At 45.7% G+C, this 13390-nt stretch overlaps 1 protein-coding gene across 1 annotated transcript; it reads right to left on the bottom strand.

Annotated features, from left to right (window-relative positions):
• Positions 1-8401: 8401 nt before the first annotated feature.
• On the bottom strand, positions 8402-11636 carry LOC118685041 (cytochrome c oxidase assembly protein COX20, mitochondrial). Its single transcript, XM_036380394.2, has 4 exons — positions 11448-11636; positions 9857-9971; positions 9653-9716; positions 8402-9202 (listed from the first exon to the last, which is right to left on the bottom strand). Exons 1-4 carry the CDS (start codon positions 11478-11480, stop codon positions 9061-9063), a joined length of 354 nt encoding a protein of 117 aa, XP_036236287.1. The 5' UTR covers positions 11481-11636; the 3' UTR covers positions 8402-9060.
• Positions 11637-13390: the final 1754 nt, after the last annotated feature.

Here is a 13390-nt window from a genome sequence, read left to right as displayed (position 1 = left end):
ACTCCAGCTGTATTGCTGCCTTTGCTGGTTACAGTCGCTAGGATACACGCTTTGTACCTGGAGGTGCTTCCCCGACACGCCACACTCTTGGCGAGGGCGGTGTCCTGTGTGAGAGGACTTTGTAAACAGCTGTGGGACATCAGGGGCAGGCTTTGGTTTTGGGGTGGCTTTTGAGATCCCTGTCCCCACACCCCGCTCTGCTGTCGGGAGCTGGCCTTTCCAGCAGCAGCTGGGCTGCTTCCCCTGCTGCACCGGGAGGACCCGGCAGTGCTGCCACCTGTGTGCGGTGCTCACTGTGAGTGGCACCTGCATGCGAGCTCCTTTCAGTGCCTACCGCAGGACAGCTCAGCAGCGAGGAGATTTTTAGACGCTGTGCCCGCTTTTTGTGATAGTGGAATTAATTAAATCAGTCTTCTGGCTACGTCCTTGCAGTCCAAACCACTTGCATTGAAAGAAAAATTCTTATTCATGATGTAAGCCACTATTTTCTTTTTCCTTGCAACACTCCAATCACTGCTTTTAATAGAAATAGGTGATGAAGTCATATTTTAAGATTAGGAAGTTTCTTTGTCCATGACCTTTTGAAAAACTAGGCCAGTGCTTTCTAACAGGGAAACCTCAGGCAAAGCCACAAGAAATCAAACTGAGTTGCAGAGACATGAAATACTTTGACAGTTCTGCAGATGTTAGCTGCCAGGGGCTGGGCTTTCCCAAGCAGAGAAGCGTGCACACGCTGTATTTGTGAACTAGCAAGCGAGGAGTAAGTACAGCTGGAGACAACTTGGCCCAAAGCACTGTGGAGGATAGGGAAAGCTCCAGGGTGTCAGAAAAAGCTGCTGAGGAGCAAGTGAAACCCAGAAGAGCAGCTTTGTAACTCGGGTGTGTAACAGCCCGGCTGTGGTGAACTTAGAGCAGCGCCTCTCTCAGGCACATCCTCATCCCAGGCAAAGCCCCCATGCAGGTAGAGAGGAGAAGGAGGCCTTCTCTTTAAACAGTGACAGAGCAGTGGTTAGTTTTGTGCAGCTTCTCTGCTTTGCTAGGTACCAGCCATCTCCAGCATACAAGGCCTCTCCAGAGCCAGCAGGAACTGGCTGAAATCAGGACTTGGCCAGCAATTAATTACTTAGGATGTGACTCTTGCCTTAGTTTGTCTTTCTGCCAGTACTGGGAGTGGCAGGAGGATTCTGCTATGTTGGTTGCTATGTAAACTTAGCTGTAGCTTAAAAAAGATGCTCGATGTTTAACATGTTGTCAACATCAATAGCAAAAAACAAAGGCAAGTGTAAAACACCTAGAAATATCATTACTTGTGGGTGACTTGATATGCAAGTGTTACTTTAGGGCAAGATTTTGTTATCTCTTCTGGTTTAGTGGACAATCTTTGATCTACAGAGTACTTTTGGTCCTAGAACTGTGGGTAAGACATAGAGATGGGGGAAAGAAATAAGTCTTGAAGGAGGTATTTACTTGTAATACCTTTTTCTGAAAGAAGTGACACTTGGGGTTTGCTCACATTTGGGGTTTGCTGAGAAACAAGAGTGAGAAAAGTTGAGCTACCAGAGGTGAGTCCACATGCAGCATCACATGCAGGTTGTGAGCAGCAGGGCTGTGTACCCAAAGCCTGGCACCTCCACACACTGCACACTTTGTCTTCTCTTCTATGTGCTCCCTGCTGCTGCCACAGCATCTACAGTGCTGTGGGGCCTCCCACCCAGCATTGGAGCACTGCATTGAAGAGAACAATTCCTGAAGGCAAAAAGGGATGCTCTTCAAAAGGTTGTCCTCTGTGTGGCACTGGGCTTTTCCTGCCTTGGGCTTTGCAGATTCTCTGTGTCTCTGTAGGCTGCAGAATCACAGAGATTTGCTTCTGGACATGGAGTCCATCCTCCCACTTGTGGCAGGATTTGCACCTGTGCTCAGGTCAGCTGGGGCTTTGTCTAGAGATGCCTGAAAACCTGCAAAGGGTGGAAATTACATGGCCTCTCTGGGCTGCCCAGTGCACTGCCCTCAGGGTAAACCAGGTCTGTCCTCCTGCCTGGCCTGGAGCCCCCAGGCTGGAGTTTGTGGCCATTGCCCCTGCCCCATCTCCTGCAGCTACCAGGAGATGTTTGGCTCCATCTTTGTAACTGTCCTGCAGGTAATACTTGGCTCTTATTAGTTCACCCCACAGACTAAATCCAGCTCCTTCCACTATCTTTCCAGAGGGCAGGCCTTAAGCTCCATGGACACCTTAGGAGCCCATCACTGGAGTCTCCACATTTTTTTGACATCCTTGTTGAGCAAGAAGCCCAAAGCTGGGCAGCAATATTAGATGCACTGCTCAGCAGTGTCAGTACTGGTGGATAAGTGCACCTCTGCATTCACTGACCACATATTTCGTGATGGAGCCCAGACTGCAGGCTGACTTATGTGCAGAGAGAACACTCTCCTGGCCCACATTCAACTTGGCAGCCACTGTAAGTCCCATCCTCTTCAGCAGGGCTGTGATTCAGCTAGCTGCTTCCCAGCCTCTACTGGACACCCCATTAGGCAAGCAGCTGCCCTATAAAACAACAACAACAATAATAAAATCTAATCTATTGTTAAATAGTGAGACAAGCACCTCAAAAAGAAACATTAGTTGTAAATTACTTGTGCAAATTAAATGTCTTGTGCGTTTTCCCTGTTTAGTCTGAGAGACCTTGCAGAAAGCAGCTGTGATAGTTTAGTTCAGTAAGAATTACTTCAATACTTAAGTATCAATTTAAATACTTAAGTATTGGGCATCTGGGCATTTGGATCCCAGACCTAGGATATTCCATCAATCACACCTTTTGCATCAACTTGCCTGCCCCTTTGTTACAAGGAGAAGAATCTCCTGTGTGGAGCAGAGCCCACCAAGCATCACACCAGCTGCCAAAGCTCGAGATGACTGGCTGCTTCCCGTATGTGGCTGCAAGAGGAGCTGCTTCCTCCCAAGGAAAGGAGCTGGGAGCAATCACTGGGATCCAGTGCTCCAGTCCGCAGGGCTGCACTCCCAGCCCAGCCCTGCTCGGCACTGAGAAAACTCCACAGTCTCCCTGGCGATGGAGAAGCTAGTGGAGGCCGGGAGACACTTCCTGAAAATCAGCGGCTCCCGGACATTCCTGGGAGGGGGCTGCTGCTGCTGCTGCTGCTTCAGCGGCTGCGTTGGCACAGCCCCAGGATATTTATGTGCCTCCACAGCCTGGCAGCCAGCCAGCCCCTTTTTATTTTTTTTCCTTTAAGGAACCACCCGCAGAAGGGAAATGAGAGACTCCAACCGTTTCTTTCAGCAGATTCTCGTGCAGACAATGAAGGAAAGTTTTCAGGAATGATCTTGTTTTTATAGGTACTTACTGCCTTGAAAGGTCCATTATTTACCAAGTACAAGTATCCTTCTCTAGTTCCAGAACTAACCAGGCAAGATTACAGTGCTGAAAGCAACTGCAGGGGTGGTGGGGGAAGGGAGGGAGTGCATGGGCTCCTCCTCGGATGGTGGCTGTATTCCAATTAGCATAGATCCCACAGGAGGCCGTCAGTAGAGGGACCGTGCTGCTGCTATGTCGTTACCTAAACCCCTCTGAATTTTTTCCGGTTTGGTGTGTGACATCGCACAGAGCTGCGGTTTGTGGCATCTCACAGCGCTCCCGAAGCGTGGGGAGTGTGGCTGCACGTGTGTGTCCACGCAGCCATGTGCGGGGGCATCCCTGGCTCTGCTGGGACCCAGCAGTGCTCCGAGGGAGCGGCTTCCCGGCCATGTGCTCGGGGGGACACTCTGTGACCCACTTCGGTGCTCTTAGATAAGACTCTTGTGTTGGTGACAGAGATGTACAGACTGAGGTATGGTGTCCCCAGCAGAAGGATGAATGGTGTTAGAGAAATTTCTGAGTAGAAATTAATGCTGACTGGCTTTCGGGAAGGAGAGGGCTGTTGTTCTTATTAGTGGGTGTAAGAAGCCCTCTAGGGTACTGCTTCAAGGGGACCTTGTGAGGTTTAGGTCCACTGTCATCCATCTGGGAGTCTCATGAAGAAGAATATGACACTGGGATACCATCAGAGCTAAGAAACCGAGTCAAACAAGTTCTGTCATGGCCTCCCAGTGCTGCCTCAGGACAGCCCTCAAGGGCTTTAAATATTGGATGAAAGCATTATCAGCACGGCATGTAACAATCACTGGTAGCTCCAGATTTCTTTGGGGGCGTCTGAATAGGGAACTTATCCCTGTATTTTGAGGAACAGGCTGTTACAAGGGTTTTTTTTCTCTCTATTTGCTCTGTGAAGGACTCCTGCAACAACCATTTGTGGAAATGTATCAGTCCAAGTAATAAACCTGTTATTGGCTTTTCATCTTCAGAGATATTGGCACTATCTCAGCCAGAGCCTGGACGTTTCCTGAAAGGGAGGGGTATTAGCTTCCCTTTAATTGCTTAAGTAACATAACAAAGAGCAATGGCAGGTGGGCTGCATCTCTCATCCTGTTTCCACAGCATCTGTGCAGTGTCACAGCGATGACATGGTGGAGAAAGATCTCTCACTGTGGCCACCTGGCAAAGGTAAAGGTGGTAAGAACTCTTGACCTGGATGACAGAAAGCATGAATATCAGCCAGAGCTGTAAAGCTTGTAAGTGAACTCCAAAGACCTGCCATGCATGTACATGCAGGATTGAAGAGCAAGATGTGTCATGGATAAAAGCACACTGTGAGCACCAGACAAGCCATTTGCCATTAATAGGAGAGATGAGGATCTGTTGTCTAGAGAGAAAATTCACATTGGCTGAGAGCACACCTGGTGCTTTGTTACAGCATTTGACAAAATAAACAAGGAGTTTAAAAAATATGCAAAGCATGTGCTTCCTTGTCTCCAGAGCAGGAAAAGGGGGAATCTTTGTTTCTGTTCACTAGATCACCACTCTACACAATCTGGGTATTTTTGGAGCTGTGGCCAGTCTAAAGAGAACAATCCCACTCCCATGGTACATTTTAGGTACTGCCAGAGGGCTCCTGGCATGTTCAGGAGAGTTGAGGGTTTTGACGCACTCTTCCTCATGACAGATGACAGAAGCTGGCAGGATTAAAATAGCCTCAGAACAAACTGCTCTTAATCTTGAAAACAAGCAGACATAAGGATGCCATGACCTGTTCCTGCAGAAACAGGCAGACTGACCCCCTGCTGGATGGCTCTCAGGCAAACTATGAACTCAAGCAGGAAAAAACCAACGGGGAGTGTGAAAAAGAGGGGACCTATCCTTAGTCAAGGTGCTGTTAGCCATGAACAAAAGCCTGAGTTTTCCACAAACTGTCATCCGAGGTTCTACTTCTCATTACCCTCCTCCTCCACCACCCTTTGAAGGTTTAGCAGCTGTACGTGCTTAATATAATATTTTCATTTTAAATGTAATAAAGTTATCTGTTCCAAGGCCTTGAGTCACATTGACTAAAACTCAGTTTCACTTCTGATATGGAATTAGTTCTTGGTTCTTCACTTATGGGAAAAAAAATTCAAAGGATCATCTTCTTGAGCATCTGAATATACTGTAAAAGTTTGTTTTGATCAGTTTTTCAAGGCAAAAACAAAGTATTTGTTTCAAGAGTTAAATGGAGCAAGCAAACAACTTTCATGGGTAACCACTGAGCTCTTGAGCTAAATGTCTGGATAGGAACAAGAGAAGTATGGGAATTAGTCTACTAAGCTGGAGAAAATATTTTGCTTGGGAGCTCATTACAGCTGAATTCACACAGTACTTCATTGTTACCTGGATTGCTTATACCAGAAATAACAAATGTACTTCCTCCAGACCCAAATAAAAAAAACCCTACCAAAAGCCAGGCTCAGTGGCAAGAGATGACCTTTACTTTGCAGCACTCAAGGACGTGGGGTGGGTGGTGACAAACAGAGAGTCTGGAAGCCTGCAAAAATGCAGAGAGGGCCAACATCTTCCTAAAATCTCTGCCTGGGTAAAGAGGTAAACGACAAGTTTGGGATGCAGCTGTAATTGCCTGTGCTGTCACCTTCAGAAAAGTTCCTGGGTTTTGAGCCTGTGGCATCTGCCAATGGCTGAAGGACATTTGCACCTGTGAGAGGCACCCAAGGCACCTGATCACACACAGCTCTGGGAATGGGGCTGGCAGTTAACCTTAGATCTCCAGGTGCCTCCCACAGCGACTTCCCTTCCCGAAGGACCCGGAGGACACACCTTGCACAAGTGGCCTCTGGCCGCTGCTGCAGTCCCAGGTGTGCGCTCCTGCTGGAGGAGGCTGCAAACGCCTTTTCCCAGAGTTTCACTACTGCGGGGAACAGGAAGAGAAAGGTGTGGAGGAGCAATGGGGCCATAAACCCAGCTCCCTATTTTGCTGGTGGTTTAGGTTGCTTTAAGGAAGGATTTCCCTAACTTCAGGGATAAAAACTGTTTGTCAGTCACTGCTCAGTGACCAAGTAACACAACTGTTGATGAAATAAGCAGGGTTTTAACAACTAGTTAAGTTGCTATACTTCATTCTCTCCCTTTTTATGGTTTATTCTGAGGGGGCTGAAAACCAAACATCTTAAAAATGACTTTTTCTTTTCCATCCTAGTAACTGTCTGGTAAGTTTTAATTTAGGCAAAGCAAAGCAAACACTATCATATCTGTCATTAGCTGTAATTCTTTTACATTTCAAGTCTGATAATAAAATACAGAGGTGTGCTACACATTTCCACCAATGACTTAAGATTTATGAAATTAGCAGTAACAGATAAATAGGGATACAACTCACTAATTAAAACAATACAGTTATGTTGTTGTTTTCAAATGTCAGAATTACTTAAATAACAGAAATTTTTATTTTCCTGTCAATGTATCTTAATTTATGACAACGAACAGCTTTGAGATTTTTTTTTGTTTTATCCTGTCTCTCACTCTTTAATTGAGCTAACCCATCAGTGACTTTCAATTCACTCTCCATAGCTGGCACAGAAGCAGCTGGAGCCAGCACTTCAAGGAATTATGCCAGACTTTTTCCCCTGCATGTTTGACCATGAGCATTCTTCCCTCTGCTGTTGCAGCCCCTTTCACACCAACAGAGTCCTGCTCACTGCTTCCTTGTCTTATTTCCCTGCCCTGCCCTATTCAGCAAAGGCCTCGAGTGTCAGTTAATTCCACCTCTAGTTTTAGTAAACACCGAGGCTCCAATGTGCTGGCCAGGCTGCCTGCACATTGCATCTTCCCCAGTTTTTCTGTGAACATCTGGCACGCTCATTTTACACTCTGCACAATGAAGCAAAAGTATTAGATGAGTTACCTATGCAATGCAGATACATCTAGCATTTCACAGTTATTGCTAAAACTGTGGTTAAGCTGCTATTGTGCAAATATCCTTAAATACAGTAACTTATGCCATTATGCACATGCTAACTTCTTTCCATTAGCACCCTTCACTTCTCTCTCTACAGCTGCTTTTTGCCAAAGAGTAAATTTTCATCCCTGTGCTTTTGTTGCCTAAACCCCCAGCTGACCTATGACCTCGCAGCCAAAAGACTCCCTGCTTAGGTTGCACTTTCTTTTCTTAGGTCAGATAGGAAAGAACTCAACCATGCATTAAAACAGGAGCTTGTTAAGACCAGCTTCATGGCTCGCTCAGTTTCCCACTGCTGCTCCAAGGGCTTTACGAAGCAGCAGCTTCCACCCCAAGGAGAAGAAGCATCCCGTGTCCCCTTGGCCCCCCACCCAGCACAGAACCAGGGGAAACATTTTTCTCTTCTGAATTAGCTACCAATTCTCAGTTTGGAATTTGCAGTGAGGACAGTAAGTGTTTCATTGCATTAATTCTTCTGAAGACTTTTTATATAAAATATTGAAGTCAATGTCCTCAATAAAATTTATCTTTGTTTTCCTCAGAACAAGCATGAGGAATAGAGGGGCAAAAAGGAATTAGAGTATATAGATTTGTTTTCTTCTTATAAGAAGCTAATCCACAGAGGGTAAAAGTTTAATTTTCTCAGTGTAAATAGCATGTTTGCTTAGTGCTCTCAAGTATAATTCCAAATAAATAAGTGGAGCAATACTGCTGTTTACATCTGGATTTTCAAACCTCCCTGCACCAATGTGAGTTAACAACAGATCACAAACTCTCTCAGACTAAGTACAGGGTGGGGGAAAAGGACTGTTTTTGCTTGGTGACATGCCTTTAGACCAGAAAGTGCTTACAGCATAACAGACCATAAATCATTATATGAAAAAATAAAAACATTGTGTCACTCGTGCAGGCAGAAGCAAGCAAGTGATGTCATCACTCATCTTTTTACCAACATGCTATTAGACCTAACACTGTATTTCCAAATAAGATGGTTTCCTTGACATAATGTACTGATATTTAACTGTAGAAGAAAAAAATGAAAGAAAAAACAAGCATTGCTACTTACAAATAATGTAAATTATGATTTAATTACATAGTTTAGACTGCTCTGAAGTGTGATTTTATTCATAGTTTCAAACAGAACAAAGATGGAAATCCTTCAGCTCCACAATGTATGTAAGTTATCTGGTTATCCTGCAGCTGAAATCTTACAAAGGCTGCTGACTATCACCCACTTTGCACAAGTATAACACACTTTGCACAAGCAAAGCCTTCTCTTACTGTTCAAATATTCCTGTTTCACAAACAGCACTGTTAATAATAGCACTGAAGGACACATTTACTCAACAGGTGATGGAAATATTTTCCTGTATTTGAATGAGATGTAATTACAACTTTGCTAAAACAAACCCCACTCTGTTTATAATGGAAGTTAAAGCAGTCCCAAATCACTGTCCTTAATCCTCTGAGACCCTGAAGAGAACACACCAGCTCCCAGATGTTTAACAGGATGTCATTCCAAATGTCTGCAGTCACATACATACATACATGAAACAAAGCAAGGCTTGTACTGACTTAACAGATTCACTATGAATTTCCTGCTCAGATCTGCTAGGAAAACCATGATTTACCAGTTTTAGACACCTCATAGGCTTGCAGTGTAGACTGACTTTTTTTTGGACCACCTTTTCCCAAAGATGTATTAAACCACAACTCTTCCGGAGCAACCTATGAATTGCTTCTTTCACTGCCAGTTTGTTTCTTTTCTGGATCAAGATAACTGCCTTCAAATAAAATTCTGTTTTTCATTCCTTCTTTAAGCATTCTTTGTCGGATCCTTTGCTGGGCCAAGTTGTACCTGCAGTAAAACCTAGAGGAGGGGATGAAAAGGAAACACAATTCCCTGCTTTATATGAGTGGCAGCTTTCAGGCAGCTGAAAAGTTGCAACCACATTGCTAGTAAAATTAAGCATGCTGCCTTTGGAATTAGGACACAAGGATGGGGTATGAACAGGGAAAAATAATTAAGAAAAATGGAAATAAGTGGGGGAGTTGATAGCTTAGAATTCAAGAAACAATAGGAAGTATTTTAAATATATATATATAGATATAAACATAAACATTCAAACACAGTGAAATGTTTTCCTTTAAAGAAGATAAGTATTTTGGGGAGAAGGAAGAGGATGCTTTGCTAGGCAGTTTTTTTTATGTGTTTTCAAAACCAACATGAAACACTGTTTCTGAAAACTGAAACACGGGGATCATGTTGTACCATTCAGTCAACATAGGCCTATCAAAATTGAAGAAGAATTTTACATACCAGTATCCTAACATTGTGCAAATATAGCTACCAACTGCAACATCACAAGATCTTTTAACTCTACCTGAAAGAAAAACAAAAAATCTTATGAAAAGTTAGAGAAAACAACTTGTATGACTTCCCATTATTAATAACACCTAACAACAAATTGAAGACTTTTTCTTGCAAATAAATATATAAAACCCAAAAGGAGTAAGTACTTACTAGTTGCTAAAAAATGTCCAAGACCCATAACTAAAGCCCCCAAGGAGCCATAGAGCACTGATTCTCGTGCACACGGGGTATTTTGAACATCGAGAAATCCGAAGAGTTTAAAGGACTGTAAGACAAAACAAAACAAAACAAAACAAACTATAAATTTAAAAAATCACTTCTGTAGGAGACTATGATGCCAACTCAACTGTAAAATTGACTTGTTATCGTAATAGTCAAGCATAACTAGCTGAGAACTTACTGTGTCCAGGGTTATAGATGACCAAAAGTGAACAGGTACAGATACATCAGGGATGTTTCTGGAAGAGTTAACTACTAATTTATATAATATAGTTTTGCACAAAACTCTTGATCCATCCTTTCCACTGAATATTACACATGAACTACTTAATTTCTTACCTTTACATTCCCCAAAATAAGAGAGAAGATCCTTAAGAATCCAGGATTTTTGTTACATTGCAACAAAGAAGGAAGGCTACGATCAAGTATGCAGTTAGTCAAGCCATGTAATTTTAGTACCTGAAGCAAGCAAATGTGCTTGGAAAAAGTTAACTTACTGGAGAATGAGCATGCAGTAGAGAACCTAATACTGAACAAAAATATTTATAAACCTAACTAATTTATGACTTAACCCTATGTCTAGGCTGGGCACATGGGTCAGGGTCAAGTGGCTGCCCCTCAGTAACCCCTGAACATTTTTCTGCAGTCAATCCTTTGGTCAGGGATGGTGTAAGAACACGTTTCAGTCTGTTGTGCTTAAACCATTAGAGCATGAAGAATCATGTGTGCAACTGTACCAAAATTCATCAAAGGGTGATTGTTTTATTTTGTTGTGAAGGTATTCCACTTGGTCAACGTAGATTTTGAAGATGGAGTACTACAGTGCTCAACTGCTGGTGAGAGCTGACAACTCTGTGAGAGAAGTCATTGTGTCACTGTGGTAATGGGGATGGCAAGTATGGAAATCCCCAGCGTTAGTTTTATCCATGTTCCCTTGGGACAGCCATCAGCTGTCCCTGCGTACAAGCGAGACAGAAAGGATGTGGTCTATGTTGGTCGAACCTCCTAATGAGTAATTTCAAGCGCTCTCACATGGAAGAAGTCACTTGATATGTTGCTGTTGTTGGCTAAGAAGGTATCCCTGCTACATCCATGCAGCGTGATGCATCCTTTTAAAATAGCGTCTCACCTGCTGCCAGGCTGGGCATCATTTGTTATGTCTCTGACCACTGCTGACCACCGGCCTCACGAACCCTCCGGCCTCACCACCAAGAGAAAGTCCCGCGGAGGGACCCGGGGGCCACAGCCCACACCCAAACCCCGCCCGCGCACCTGGCCCGGCAGACCCCAGTTGTGCCCTGGGTTTCCGTGAATTGTTCCCCAGCTATTTCCTCGGGCGCTGGAACAGCGGGGCGGGGCGCTGGGGGCACGGTCACTGCTGCTCTGCAATGACCTCCCGTGTCCCCAGCGCGGGGCTGCCGCGGGCAGCTCATCCTCCCCATCCTCATCCTCCTCCTCCTCCTCCTCATGATCATCCTCATTCTCCTCCCGGCCCCTCGCCGCCCCCCCCGCCCTCCATTACCTTCCCCGGCTCAGAGTCGCCCTCGCCCGCCATGCCGCGGCAGCGCCTCCCCGCCCGCACCAGCGAGCCGGGGCTGCGCCCGCGTACAGAGCGGCGCCGAGGGGAGGCCGCTCCGCCCGCCCCGTCTCTATGGCGCCCGCGGAAGGGGCGGGGGCGGGCGCGCCGCCGCCATTTTAGGTCCCGGCGCCGAGCGAGATTCCAGCGCGAATCCTTTGTTCGGCGAAATGGGTCACGGCGCGGGGGGCGCGCGCGCGGGCACGCGGCCGGGGGGGCGGGGCGCCGGCCCTCGCCCCGCCCCGCCCCCGCCTCGCGCCGCCCGCCCCCTCCCCGCCGCGGGCGCGCGCCCGGGCCGGGCGGGGCTGAGGGCGGCGCCGGGAGTCCGCAGGGATCACGGGAACCCGCACGGATCCCGGCGGGAGCGTGCGGCTGAGCCACGCTCTGGCGTCCCGGGCGCCATAGGGGCCCTGCCGCGGTCGGGCTGAGCCCAGCTGTTCAAAGCGAAAAGAGAAAGGACGGGGCTGGGAGGTGCAAAGGCGCTCAGTGCGTAGCGCCCAGTGGGAGAAGGAGGTTGCGGGAGCCTTCGCGCACCGTGGCCAGCCTGGTGGATGCGGGGATGTGTATCCCGAGAGCTGATTGCCAGGGGGAGCATGCCAGGGTGCTGGAATGGGCCGAGGAAACGATGACTTGTGCAGCTGGGCGAAATTCCCCGGGTGGCAGCGGGAATTAGGAGATGGAGGAAGAATTGGTTCAGAAGTGCTCTGGAAAATGGCCTCCTGTGAGGAGGCCATGCGGAGCGGCGTCGGACACAACCCCAGCGGGTTCAGCCTGATTTAGCGGGGTAAGCCTGTGCTAAATCACTTGGACATGCTGGAAATTACCCCTTAGGTGTGTTACTGTACCTGCAGTAAGGATGAGACAAGGTAAATAGTGCTAAGTGACTTAGGACAGAGGTACAGTTCTCCAGGATACTGTAAAAATATATTTTGCTGCAAGAAGACATGGCTCTAAGTAGAGAATTACAGGGCAGATTCAATTTAGAACCTTTTCTATCTTAGCAATGAAGTATAACAAGGATGAGAGATGTGTAATACTGCTCTTTGATCTAAAAAATAGTGTGTCCTGACTTATGAGGCGTGAGATATCTTCAGACCTTGTTAAATATTATTATGTGTTTGGGGTTTTTTTAATCCTATGCTAAATAAAATGGTCTTTTTCACACACTGAAATTTATGTTCATGTGGATTTTTTCTTAGTACTTTTTGTCTTTCCCATGTTTGTGGGATTTTGGAAACAAAGTACTTTCACACAACCATTTTTCATGTTTCACCAGCTGAAAAGTGCTGCTGCACATTTTCATGAGCTCTTTTAAATCTCTTTAAATTGAGATTAGAAACAAATCTCAATCTTTCCCCAAGTCCCAATCCATCACTGTTTTCGTCATCTAAGCAGACATTGTAGACAGAGCTCTGAATTCATGGGGCACTGATTCAACATTTGCTATCCATTTGAAAAAGATCAGTAGAAATCCCTCACATTGTGAGTAGTTTGGCCTTTTTTAAATTAATGTATATTATGTATGTAGAGATGCAAACATAGGACATTTGCTAGATGGTGCGAAAACCAAAATTACTGACCTAATCTGTCCTTGGAAAAGTTTGTAATGTCCAGTTTTATTTTTGTTGGTTTAAAAATTAAGCAGTGACAAATACTGAGGAATGTAGCAAGAAATCCCAAGAGAATGCTGACATGTCTGAGATTAAGAAGGGCACAGTGGTGAAAAAAGAGACACTGCTTTTGCTGCTAATGAGGTGGCCTGGCAAGCAGCAGCTCATATTTTGAAAAGAATGGAAGGTTTTTTTTGCTTTGAAAGAATTAAGGTGGTGGAGAGCAAAGTACACAAATAGAACCTCTTCTGTCTGATAGTCAAGAATAGGCTAAGCAGA

Source organism: Molothrus ater, chromosome 3, assembly GCF_012460135.2.
Source record: "Molothrus ater isolate BHLD 08-10-18 breed brown headed cowbird chromosome 3, BPBGC_Mater_1.1, whole genome shotgun sequence".
NCBI lineage: Eukaryota > Metazoa > Chordata > Aves > Passeriformes > Icteridae > Molothrus > Molothrus ater.
Note: the sequence above shows the minus strand (reverse complement) of the source record. Positions and strands in the feature narration are given on the sequence as shown.